At 42.0% G+C, this 12,397-nt stretch overlaps 1 protein-coding gene across 3 annotated transcripts in view; it reads left to right on the forward strand.

Moving 5' to 3' along the window:
- SMG6 (SMG6 nonsense mediated mRNA decay factor) overlaps positions 1-12,397 on the forward strand; it is a 250,270-nt gene that overhangs the window by 16,262 nt on the left and 221,611 nt on the right. For all 3 annotated transcript variants that reach the window (XM_010388492.2, XM_030922768.1, XM_010388493.2), the window contains 2 exons: positions 3,908-4,018; positions 4,766-4,978. In XM_010388492.2, the coding sequence (XP_010386794.1) occupies positions 3,908-4,018; positions 4,766-4,978 (324 nt within the window). The remainder of the gene's footprint in view (positions 1-3,907; positions 4,019-4,765; positions 4,979-12,397) is intronic.

Below are 12,397 nucleotides of genomic sequence, written 5' to 3' on the forward strand. Positions count from 1 at the left end.
CTTGTATTGCTTCCATCTGTTGGCTATTGTGAATAATGCCACAGTGAACATGGGTGTTCAAATAAAATCTCTTCAATACACTGCTTCCAATTCTTCTGGGTATGTAGCCAGAAAACGAATTACTAGATCATTTGGTAATTCTCATTTTAGTTTTTTAGAACAACCATATTGTTTTCCATAGCAGCTACACCATTTTATATTCCAACCTACAGCACGCAAGGCTTCTGATTTCTCCACTTTCTTGCCAACACTTGTTGTTTTCTGCTTTTCTGATAGTAGCCATTGTAATGGTGGTGAGGTGATATCACATTATGTTTTTAATTTGTTTCCCTAGTGATTAGCATTTTTTCATATGCACATTGGTCATTTGCATATCATATTTCAAGTCCTTTGTCCATTTAAAAATTGTTATTTTTTGTGTTGTGAAGATGTATGAGTTCTTTATATATTCTGGATGCTAGACCTTTATTAGATATATAATTTGCAAACATTTTCTTCCATTTTGTGGATTGTCTTTTCATTGTCTTGAGAATATCCTTTGATGCACAAGTGTTTTTTATTTTTGTTGAAGTCCAGTTTATCTTTTTTTCTTTTGTTCCTTGCACTTTCGATGTCATAGCTATGAAACCATTACCAAATCCAAGGTTTAGAAAATTTACCTCTTTATTTTCTTCTAAGAGTTTTAGACTTTTACTTCTTCTTTTTTTTTTTTTTTTTGAGACGGAGTCTTGCTCTGCCGCCCAGGCTGGAGTGCAGTGGCCGGATCTCAGCTCACTGCAAGCTCCGCCTCCCGGGTTCACGCCATTCTCCTGTCTCAGCCTCCCGAGTAGCTGGGACTACAGGTGCCCGCCTCGTCGCCCGGCTAGTTTTTTGTATTTTTTAGTAGAGACGGGGTTTCACCGTATTAGCCAGGATGGTCTCGATCTCCTGACCTCGTGATCCGCCCGTCTCAGCCTCCCAAAGTGCTGGGATTACAGGCTTGAGCCACCGCGCCCGGCCGACTTTTAGTTCTTATATTTAGGTCTTTGATTAATTTTAGGTTAATTTTTATATATAGTATGAGGTAAAGGTCCAACTTCATTCTTTTACATGTGGTTATTACATTCTGTCAGCACCATTTGTTGAAGAGACTGTTCTTTCTTCATTGAATGGTCTTGGTTCCCTTGTCAAAAGTCACTTTATATGTGGGTTTGTTTCTGAACTCTTAGTTTTCTTCCATTTTTTTATATGTCAGTCCTCATGCCAGTACCACAGCTGTTTTAGTTACTCTAGGTTTGTGGTAAGAAAAATTGGGAAATGTGAGTCCTCTAACTTTGTTTTTTATTTGTTTATTTATTAATTTATTCCAAGACTGTTTTGGCCATTTGAGGTCCCTTGTAATTGCATGTGGATTTTAGGATCAGCTTTTTCATTTTTGCAGACTCATTGGCATTTTGATAAGGATTGCATTGAATCTGTAGATTGCTTTGGGAAGTATTGCCATCTTCAAAATATTAAGCCTTCTAATTCATGAACACAGGGTGTCTTTTCATTTACTTCATTCTTTAATTTCTTTTAACCCTGTGTATAATAAGTTTTGTACTTCCTTGGTTAACTGTATTCCTAAGTATGTCATTCTTTTTGATGCTTTTGCAAAAAGAATTGTTTTCTTTTTTTCTCTCTTTCTCTGTTTTTTTCTTAGACAGGGTCTTGGCCAGGTGGGTTGGCTCACACCTGTAATCCTAGCACTTTGGGAGGCTGAAGCGGGCAGATCACTTGAGGTCAAGAGCTCGAGACCAGCCTGGCCAAGTTGGTGAAACCCCATCTTTACTAAAAATATAAAAATTAGCCAGTTGTGGCGGCACACACCTGTAGTCCCAGCTACTCGGGAGGCTGAGATGGGAGAATTGCTCAAACCTGGGAGTTGGAGGTTGCAGTGAGCTGAAAGCGTGCCATTGCGCTCCAGCCTAGACGATAGAGCGAGACTTCGTCTCAAAAAAGAAAAAAAAAAAAAAGAGTGTCTCGCTATGTTGCCAAGGCTGGTCTCGATCTCCTGGCTTCAGGTGAGCCTCTTCCCTCTGCCTCCCAAAGTGCTGGGATTATAGGCCTGAGCCATTTTGCCCAGCCAGAAATTGTTTTCTTAATTTCTTTTTTTCAGATTGCTCATTGCTAATATATAGAAATGTAACAGAATTTTTTGTGTTGATCTAGTATGCTGCAACTGTGCTAAATTCCCTCAATGGCTTTTTGTCATTTGGATTAAATTTTCTTTTTCACAGACCTCTGACCTAGATTAGCACTTCCTTCAAGTTCTTTTCCTCTATCCCTCTTTTTTCTGTCTGTCTCCTCTTCGTTGTCTGTTAGCAACATTTTCCCAACTTTTCTGCTACTTCCAGTCAGTCATTCTTTCTCTTCCAATCAGTGAATCTCAGGTATTTATTAAGAACACAGCACATGTACAGTGCTTTGCTAGATGCCAGGAATGATAAAATATTGACTTGCTGTCTTCCCTGAAAAAAAAATTGTGTTGAGAAAACAAGTGAGATGTATAGACAGTGATACAAATTAGACTTGATAACTGTGTAATTGATTGTTAGATGCACCATTATCTTCTGTCCACTGAGGAGAATGCTGCAAATTACAATAAGACACAACAATAGAGACCGATTGTAAGTTGTATCTCTGTTTTGGAAATTTTTTAATATGAAAAAATATTTTGATAAAATACAGTCTCAAATCAAGTGAGTAGTGTAGATAGAAATTAGTATGGATTGGAATAATAATAAAAACAGCTACCACTTAACTGTAATAGTGTGCCAATTATTCTGTTAAACTATATGCATTATATAAGTTTAATCTTTTTGGGAGACATATGTTGTAAACATCTCCATTTTGCAAATAAGGAAACTTCTCTAGGTTAACGTGCTTAGTGTCATACCTAACAAATGCAAGACCAATTTCAGACTCAGGCATTTGACCTTAGAACCTGTGCCTTTAGCCATGCCAGATGAATACAAGATACAAGTTTTGAAGGATGAGTAGATGCTGGGGAGAGAGAGAAGCTAGTATTTTAAATGTATTTTGAAACAGTTATGGAAAACAGTGAAAATGTACATGAAGTTGGAGAAAAAGTTAGAAAGCCTTTTGGATATTCTTTCTACCTTTGTTTCAATGTTTTCCTTTTTCCTTCTTTCTGACCCACTTTGTTTTTCTTCTTCTTTTCCCTATTAATTGCTTATAGACTTGCTGAATTTATTGAATAATATCCATAAAATGTTCAACTCAGCTACTAATTATTTATTTTAAAAAATTATCAATAACAATGACAACATCATTGATTAAGTACTATTAAGTGTGAGACATTGGCCAACTCTTCGTGAGCCTGAGGATACTCCTCCATTGGGTATTATTACTCCCACTGTAATGTTGAGGATATGGGAGCTCAGGAAGATTATTACATCATAATGTAATAACCTTGGAGACTTTTGTCCAAAGTCTCCAAGTCAACTCCTGGATTAGCCAGTATTTGGACCAAGGTCTGGCTGGCTTGTAATTTCGTGATTTCATTATACCATACTGACTATCTGATAAGAATAGGAAATATGAAGTGAATTGAACATCATGCTTTCTTTAAGAACAAGATGTAATTTCTGTTTGTATTTTAAGAGGCTGTTCATTCCTTTCTCTCCTTATGAGTTCTTGGTTCTTGGAGCACCTCTGCATGTAAGATACAATACTGTGCGAGGAGAGATCTGTGACGCAGTTGCGATGGCTTCTCCCATGGATATCATTTCTGATTTTGTTGTTGGAATTCCTGTCAGTTTGGGAGACAGGCTGGGAGAGATAGTAGGATTTCATGAGTCAGCTGCCTCTTGCTGGAGTTAGGAAGAGAATTGGTTGACTGAATATCTCTGGCCTCTTTCCACAGAGGAGGAAGCTTGACGCTGTCTATTACTATATGCGCAGTTTAGCTGCCAGCAACCCTATCCTGACTGCCAAGGAGAGTCTCATGAGCTTGTTTGAAGAGACCAAGCGGAAGGTGAGTGGGGATGTAGCAGAACCCTTCCTTCCTCGAATAATGCATTTCCCTGAGTGTCGGTGTGTCCTGGCTCTGTGCAGTGGCAGGATCGTAGCTGGTGAGGTTTATCTGAGGTGCGATTATTGCTAAGTGTCTGTGTGTCCTCAGGGAATGACTCATAGCGTCCTTAAGTGGTCCCATCAGACTGTGCTGAGGGGTGATCAGTCAGCCCCTGTGCAGGACAAAACTGTGATCTTCAGGAGAGCTGTCAGGGGCCCTTGGATGTACATGTACATGCTCTACAGAATTGATAACTTTTATGAGACAAAGCAGATGACACTGCTACTTTGGGACTGTGGTACAGTCTTTTTATTCTCAAATAAACAAATACCGGTGAGGTGAGGCTTTTCTCTTTGAAAGCTGAATCTCAGGCGAATCTGAGCTCATGTGTGTTTTTTGTTTTTGAGACAGTTTCACTCTTGTTGCCCAGGCTGGAGTGCAGTGATGCGATCTCGGCCCACTGCAACCTCCACCTCCCAGGTTTAAGTGATTCTCATACCTCCCGAGTAGCTGGGATTACAAGTGTGTGCCACTACACCCAGCTAATTTTGTATTTTTAATAGAGATGGGGTTTCACTATTTTGGTCAGGCTGGTCTCAAACTCGTGACCTTGAGTGATCTATCTGCCTTGGCGTCTCTTAAGTGCTGGGGTTACAGGTGTGAGCCACCACACCCGGCCATGAGCTTATGTGTTTGTATGTTATATAGGCAGAACAGATGGAAAAGAAGCAACATGAAGAATTTGAACTGAGCCCTGACCAATGGCGGAAAGGAAAGAAGTCTACTTTCCGGCATGTTGGAGATGACACCACTCGCCTGGAGATCTGGATTCATCCATCCCATCCACGGTCTTCACAGGGCACTGAGTCTGGGAAGGATTCTGAGCAAGAGAATGGGCTGGGCAGCCTGAGTCCCAGTGATGTAAGTTCCTGAAAGTGATACAATGAGCCAAACTAGCTCAGTAGGCCTGGGTGCCCTGGTTCATACAGCTGTGAGGCACAGATACTTCCCACCGATAGCAAGGAAGACAAACCACTTGAGGCTCCCTGATGGTCTTTTCTCTTCTCATGGGTGCTTCATCTTTATTATGTACTTCCATCTCTCACCACTATGTGTCACTGCAGAATTTAGTAAAAGTAGGATTCGAATTTTTTGTTTGTTTGTTTGTTTTGTTTTTGTTTTTTTGGCTGCTTTTTGTTCAGTGTCATCAACATGATGCTTTAGGATTTTTTTTTTTTTTTTTTTTGAGACGGAGTCTCGCTCTGTCGCCCGGGCTGGAGTGCAGTGGCTGGATCTCAGCTCATTGCAAGCTCCGTGTCCCAGGTTCATGCCATTCTCCTGTCTCAGCCTCCCGAGTAGCTGGGACTACAGGTGCCCGCCACCTCACCTGGCTAGTTTTTTTTTTTTTTGTATCTTTTAGTAGAGACGGGGTTTCACCATGTTAGCCAGGATAGTCTCGATCTCCTGACCTCGTGATCTGCCCGTCTCGGCCTCCCAAAGTGCTGGGATTACAGGCTTGAGCCACCGCGCCTGGCGATGCTTTAGGATTCTATGTGGGATTTTGTACTTATTTTTTCCTCTTGGTTGACCTTATATTCTGAGAATGAGCTAAAGGAGCATGGATAGGTTGGTTAGTCTGATTTGTGATCAGCCTTCTCTGGGATATCCTCTTATAACTCTTGGGCGGAGACTTTTTCCTTTACGCCAGGAGAAATGACAGTAGAAAATCACAGGCTTGTTTAGAAGATTTCTCCTCTTCATTGACTTAGTAAGTAATTATCGACAGTGTGCCCATCACTAAAGATACAGTGGACAAGATCTCTTGCTGTCTCAGTGCATTCTAGTGGAGGATGCAAGAGACTGAATAGGTGATTATAGTGTAATTAATTTTGTTTTGGGGTACACACCCAGTATATGAGAACACATAGCCATGGGACCAAAGCAGCCATTGGTCAATTGAAGTATAAAGAACAAGTAGGAGTTAGCTCAAGAAGGAAAAGGGAGGTGATAAAGTGATTCCTAGGCAAAGGAAATAGCATATGCAAAGGGCTGAGGCAGGGGGGAGAGAGAGAGCACAGTAGGTGGAAAATTGCCGTGGCTGGTTCATTGTACCTTAAGGGTAAAATTCACTCAGTGGGTGGTATAAGCTGGGGCTAGATGTTGAAGGGTCATACGATAAATTATTTGACTTTATCCTGAAAATAGTTGGGAGCTATTGGAGCTATTGGGAGCTTTAAATAGGGGAATAACATCTGTCCTTCAGAAATACAACCCTGGCCGCTTTGTAAAATGTTTGGAGAAGAGTAAGACTGGAAATAGGAGACAAGGAGGGTGCTACGGTAGTTCCAAGTGAGATATGAAAAAGACTTGAACCAAGAAATGGCTTTGGAGGTGGGAAGAAGTGAACAGACACAAGCCATATTATTACAGTAGAATCCAAAAGACTTGGTTGAACGTGGGGAGCTCAGGGAGAAGAAAGAGTCAAGGTCCAATGTGGTGGCTGCCATCTGTAATCCCAGCACTTTGGGAGCCAAGGCACGAGGATTGCTGGAGCCCAGGAATTCAGTACCAGCCTGGGCAACAAAACGAGGCTTCTGTCGCTACAAAAAAATTTTCAAAATTAGCTGGGCATGGTGATGCGGGCCTCTACTCCTAGCTCCTCAAGAGTCTGAGACAGGAGGATTGCTTGAGTCCAGGAGTTCAAGGCTGTTGAGAGCTATGATCCAGCCTAGGTGCCAGAGCAAGACCCTGTCTCAAAATAAAAAAAAAAAGGTCAAGAATGAGCCCAAGAGCGTCAAGGCTGCACCACTTCCACTCCAGCCTGCGTGATATGTGAGAACCTGCCTTCCAAAAAATGAATGAATACAATCACAAACAGGGTCGGTCTCTGTTGCTCAGGCTGGAGTGCAGTGATGCGATCAGACTCCTGAGTTCCAGTGATCTTCCTGCCTCAGCCTCCTGAGTTGCTAGGACTATAGGCACGTGCCACCACACCCAGCTCATTTTTTGTAGAGATAGAGGCTTGCCATGTTGCCCAGGCTGGTCTCAAACTTCTGGCCTCAAGCAGTCCTCCTGTGGCCTCCCAAAGATCTGGGATTACAGGCATGAGGTATCATGTCTGTCCCATTTTATTTATAAATATACAAATAATATATGAATATAGTTTTGGTAAAAACTTGTAGATAGAATATAATTTAATTTGTTTTCTAAACTTGATGAAGCTATTTATATATTTTCAGCTTATACATCATCCTTGGGTAATTATTTCTCTTAATCTTCTTTAAATTTAAATCTTTGAGTTTGGGCTTTTTGTTTTAGGCTACTCGCCCTTGAAGAAATCTGCAGTTTCTGGCCTGGCGCGATGGCTCACGCCTATAATCCCAGCACTTTAGGAGGCCGAGGCACGTGGATCACTTGAGGTCAGGAGTTCGAGACCAGCTTGGCCAACATGGTGAAACCCTGTCTCTACAAAAAAATGAGCTGAGCGTGGCGGCGCACTCCTGTAATCCCAGCTATTCAGGAGGCTGAGGCAGGAGAGGTGTTTGAACCCAGGAGGCAGAGGTTGCAGTGAGCCAAGATTGTTCCACTGCGCTCCAGCCTGGGCAAAGAAGTGAGACTTTGTCTCAAAAAAAAAAAAAAAAGAAGAAGAAAAGAAATCTGCAGTTTCATAACTTTTCATTTATCTAGCCAGGAAACCACACTGCCATTTTCACCTGCTTTCTCAGGCCCAAGTTGGCTTCCTATATTTTTTTTTCCCTCACAGTAGGTCCCAAGAGCTCAGCTTGCTTTCTCTGTTCCTTGGAACACACACGTTGATAAGAAGTAAGCATTGAACATACAGAAATTAAAATAACCAAAAATGATTTTTAACCTCAAAGAGCACTTGTTCATGTGAGGAAGACATAGATGTGTCATTATAGTTTCGTGTGGTTAGTACTGTGATAAAAGCAAGCATGAGTGGCTGTGGGAGCATGCAGTTGGAACACCTAATCCAGTCATGGTTAGGGAAGGCTGGGACGAGGCCGCATTTTGCAGCTTAAAGATGACATAAGGGCATTTCTACATGGAGGCATGAAAACGTGGATGAGGCTTGGAGGCTTTGGGAACTGTGAGTGGTTCAGTATGGCTGGAGTCTAGAGTGTGAGAAGTTCTCCTGTGAGCGACTTGAGTCATGCTTGACATGTTCCTTTCCTCTGTTCCACATCCAGTCAGTACCACCTGGTTATTAGAAGGTGGGTAGTGTTGAATCCACTTCCTAATCGTAACTTGAAGCCATCCACTTCTCTCCTTTCTCATTGCTGCCATAGTAGTTCAAGCTATCACCATTTCAGTAATCCATATACTATTGAAAGAAGTCCCTAATGGTCTTTTCAGATTTGTTCCTGGTCCTTTTCTGGCCTTTCTTTTTAGATAGTAACCCAAATGAATGAACTTCCAAATACCCATTTCTGATCTTGCCACTCCCTTCTTGAAAGTGTTTAGTTATTTCTGTTTGCTCTTATAATCAGGTCTAAAATCCTCGACATAGTGCACTGGGCCCCTCATGATCTGGCTCCTGCTTTTATAAGATATCTTATACTTTTCATACTTTTTTACCTTCCTTTGTTAACTGTGTTCCAGCCACACTGGCTTCTTCCTTGAAGGATTCAAGCCCTTTTCTGGCTCCTGGCTGTTGTACATCTCTCTGCCAGCAATGCACTTACCTCTCACTGGTATTTCTGACTTTATCAGTCACTTTCTTTCTTACCCTTCAGGTCTCAGCCTAAATGTCATGATTCCAAGGAAGTGTTTCCTGATCCCTGAGACTGGCCATTTCGCCTTTGTAATACCACATTTCTGGTGTAAGTGCTTTTAAGTGTAGTTTTGTGAAGATCTTTACCTTGCTAGATTGAAGGCTCTATGAGAGTAGAGTCACATCTGGTGTGTTCACTTCTTTGTACCCAGTGTCTGCACATGGAAGATTCTAGTTGATACACAAATGAGGGGAAGAGCAGCAAGGGATGAGGCTAGAGAAGGTAGCAGGGGCCAGGTCCTTCATAAATATTTTGAGGTTTGGTTGTCAGATATTGAGGGTTTTTAATATTTTTGGAGTTGTGTTGGTCATGTTTAAAAATCAATATATAATAATTGTACATATTTATGGGCTACATGTGATATTTTTATACATGTATAGAATGTGTAATGATTAAATCAGGGTATGCAGAATATACATAACGTCAAACATTAGTCATTTAGGTACTAAGGATTTTAAGCAGAGGGATGATATAATTGGATTTCTATAATGATCACTCTTTCCAGTACTTCTAGTACTGGAACAAATTTATTTTGTTTTAAAAGGAACTTTCAGGTTGCATAACTAGTAACAATTCATTGTCTCTAAATTAAACAGAAATGTATGTATAGTTTAGGCTGGGTGCGGTGGCTTATGCCTGTAATGCCAGCACTTTGGGAGGCTGAGGCGGGCCAATCACCTGAGGTCAGGAGTTCGAGACCAGCCTGGCCAACATGGTGAAACCCTCTCTCTACTAAAAATACAAAAAAATTACCCCAGTATAGTGGTGTCTGCCTGTAATCCCAGCTACTCTGGAGGCTGAGGCAAGAGAATCGCTTGGACCCGGGAGGCGTAGGTTGTAGTGAGCCAAGATTGCACCATTGCACTCCAGCCTGGGTGACAGAGGAAGACTTTGTCTCAAAAAAAACAGTATATATAGTTTAAAGTGGTAGTCACTTGTATTCTTTCCTTCAGAGACATCATTGTTAACTGATTGATGTCCTTCCAGATCTTTTTCTAAGCATTTATAAGTATATACATGTATGCACATACCTATAAAAACATGAAATGCATTTCAAAATTTTTTTTGAGAGACAGGATCTCCCTCTGTTTCCCAAGCTGGGGTGCAGTGGCATGGTCATGGCCCACTTGAGCTTCTATTTCTTGGGCTCAGGTGATCCTCCTGCCTCAGGCTCCTGAGTAGCTGGGACCGCAAGCATGCGCCACCATGCCTGACTAATTTTTTAAAAACATTTTGTAGAGATGGGATTTCGTTAGGTTGCTCAGGCTGGTCTCAAACTTTTAGGCTCAAGCGATCCTCCCACCTTTGCCTCACAAAATGTTTGGATTATAGGCGTGAGCCACCAAGCCTGGCTGAAATATATTTTTTAACAAAAAGGGGGATAGTACTATATATAACAATCTGCAACTTACTTTTTAAAGTTATTATTTGGACATAGATTATTCCTGCTATAATGTAGTAGATACATTCCTAAAAATTACTGTGCTATGCAAAATCATGCAATAAAAACCACAGGGCTTGTGCAGAAAATGGAATTAGGAGCACCACCCTCAAAAAACTTTCACAGTGACGTAGTGAAAAAGATAGGAACCTGATTTAAAACTGTTATGCATGTGAAATAGTTAAGAAATATGTACGTATGGCCGGGCCCAGTGGCTCACAGCTGTAATCCCAGCACTTTGGGAGGCCAAGGCAGGTATATCACGAGGTCAGGAGATTGAGACCATCCTGGCTAACACGGTGAAACCGCATCTCTACTAAAAATATGAAAAGTTAGCCGGGTGTGGTGGCGGGCGCCTGTAGTCCCAGCTACTCGGGAGTCTGAGGCAGGAGAATGGCGTGAACCCTGGAGGCAGAGCTTGCAGTGAGCTGAGAGATCGCGTCACTGCACTCCAGCCTGGGTGACAGAGCAAGTCTCCGCCTCAAAAATAAATAAAATAAATAAATAAATGAAATAAATATGTAAATACTACATTAAACATAGCACTTTACCTTGAAAAAGACATAAAGTTGGCTGGGCGCAGTGGCTCACGCCTGTAATCCCAACACTTTGGGAGGCCGAGGCGGGTGGATCACCTGAGGTTGGGAGTTCGAGACCAGCCTGACTGACATGGAGAAACCCCGTCTCTACTAAAAGTACAAAATGAGCCAGATGTGGTGGACATACCTGTAATCGCAGCTACTCAAGAGGCTAAGGCAGGAGAATCGCTTAAACCCGGGAGTTCGAGGTTGCTGTGAGCCGAGATTATGCCATTGCACTCTAGCCTAAACAACAAGAGCGAAACTCCGTCTCCAAAAAAAAAAAAAAAAAGATATAAAGTTGGCATGTGGAAGTGGAGTTGGAAAGGGTTACAGCTTGTGAGTTACTGTGAAGTGGTAGAAGGAGGGTTACTTAAAATTTGATGGACAGAGGCCGGGTGCAGTGGCTCACACCTGTGATCCCAGCACTTTGGGAGGCCGAGGTGGGTGGATCACCTGAGGTCGGAAGTACGAGACCAGCCTGACAGTGAACATAGTGAAACCTTTTCTCTACTAAAAACACAAAAAATAAGTTGAGTATGGTGACGTATGTCTGCAGTCCCAGCTACTTGGGAGGCTGAGGCGGGAGAATCGCTTGAACCTGGAAAATGGAAGTTGTAGTGAGCCAAGATCGCAAGATTGCACTCCAGCCTGGCAACAAGAGCAAAACTCTGTCTCAAAGACAAAAACAAAAAACATTTGCTGGACAGTCGTAACAGCAAATGTGGATGGGCGTGGCTCATAACACATGATCATGTGGTGAACTGGGCTAGCTGGAGATGTTTGGGATGTGTGCATGTGTATGTTTTGTGTATTCCTATGCAGCTTGATTCAGCTGGATGCAGTTCTCTGTGTTCACCTGGTGTTTCTTGTAAACAAACTCACACATAAGCAGAGACAGAGTTTGTGTTATGCCCAGATTGTTCGTTTATATATTTATGGCAATGAAGCAAATTCTCATTTTCAAAATGAACATTATAGCAGAACTGGGTGATTAGCCTTAATTGGAATTGTTCCTTTGACAACTCCTAGAGAATTTCTAGCACAGACTACTTAAATTTAGATTCATGAGTAAACAAAGTTTGGCTTCAGGTGGTTGTTAGTAACAGTGGTAACATCCCAACTGGTTTGTTCTCTGCCAAGCATTTGCTTTGGATCTTTCTCTCTCTCTGAATGGTTGCGGGAGGTTGGCTTGTGGGTTGTTGGTTTTTAGTTTTGAGATGTGGTTTGGGTTGAACATCCAGCCTGGGGAGGGACTGCCAGCCTCAAATGCAAGTAGCATCCTATTGACATTCACATTTCAACTCTTCCACCTGCCACCCAGGCCCCTCCAAATCCGTGTTGCCAGGGTTCTGGGCATTCTTTAGTTAGCGGCTATATCTTCTGCTGTTCTTCGTCTCCCTTTAGAAACGGGATACTGCTTGTCAAATGAATTGTTGCTGACAGGAAGTTAATTAAGGATGTTAAATTACAGCATCAGAAATCATTTTCACACTGAAAAGGGTCTCTGATAGAAATGCTGAGGATT

This window comes from Rhinopithecus roxellana, chromosome 19 (genome assembly GCF_007565055.1).
Source record: "Rhinopithecus roxellana isolate Shanxi Qingling chromosome 19, ASM756505v1, whole genome shotgun sequence".
NCBI classification, from domain to species: domain Eukaryota; kingdom Metazoa; phylum Chordata; class Mammalia; order Primates; family Cercopithecidae; genus Rhinopithecus; species Rhinopithecus roxellana.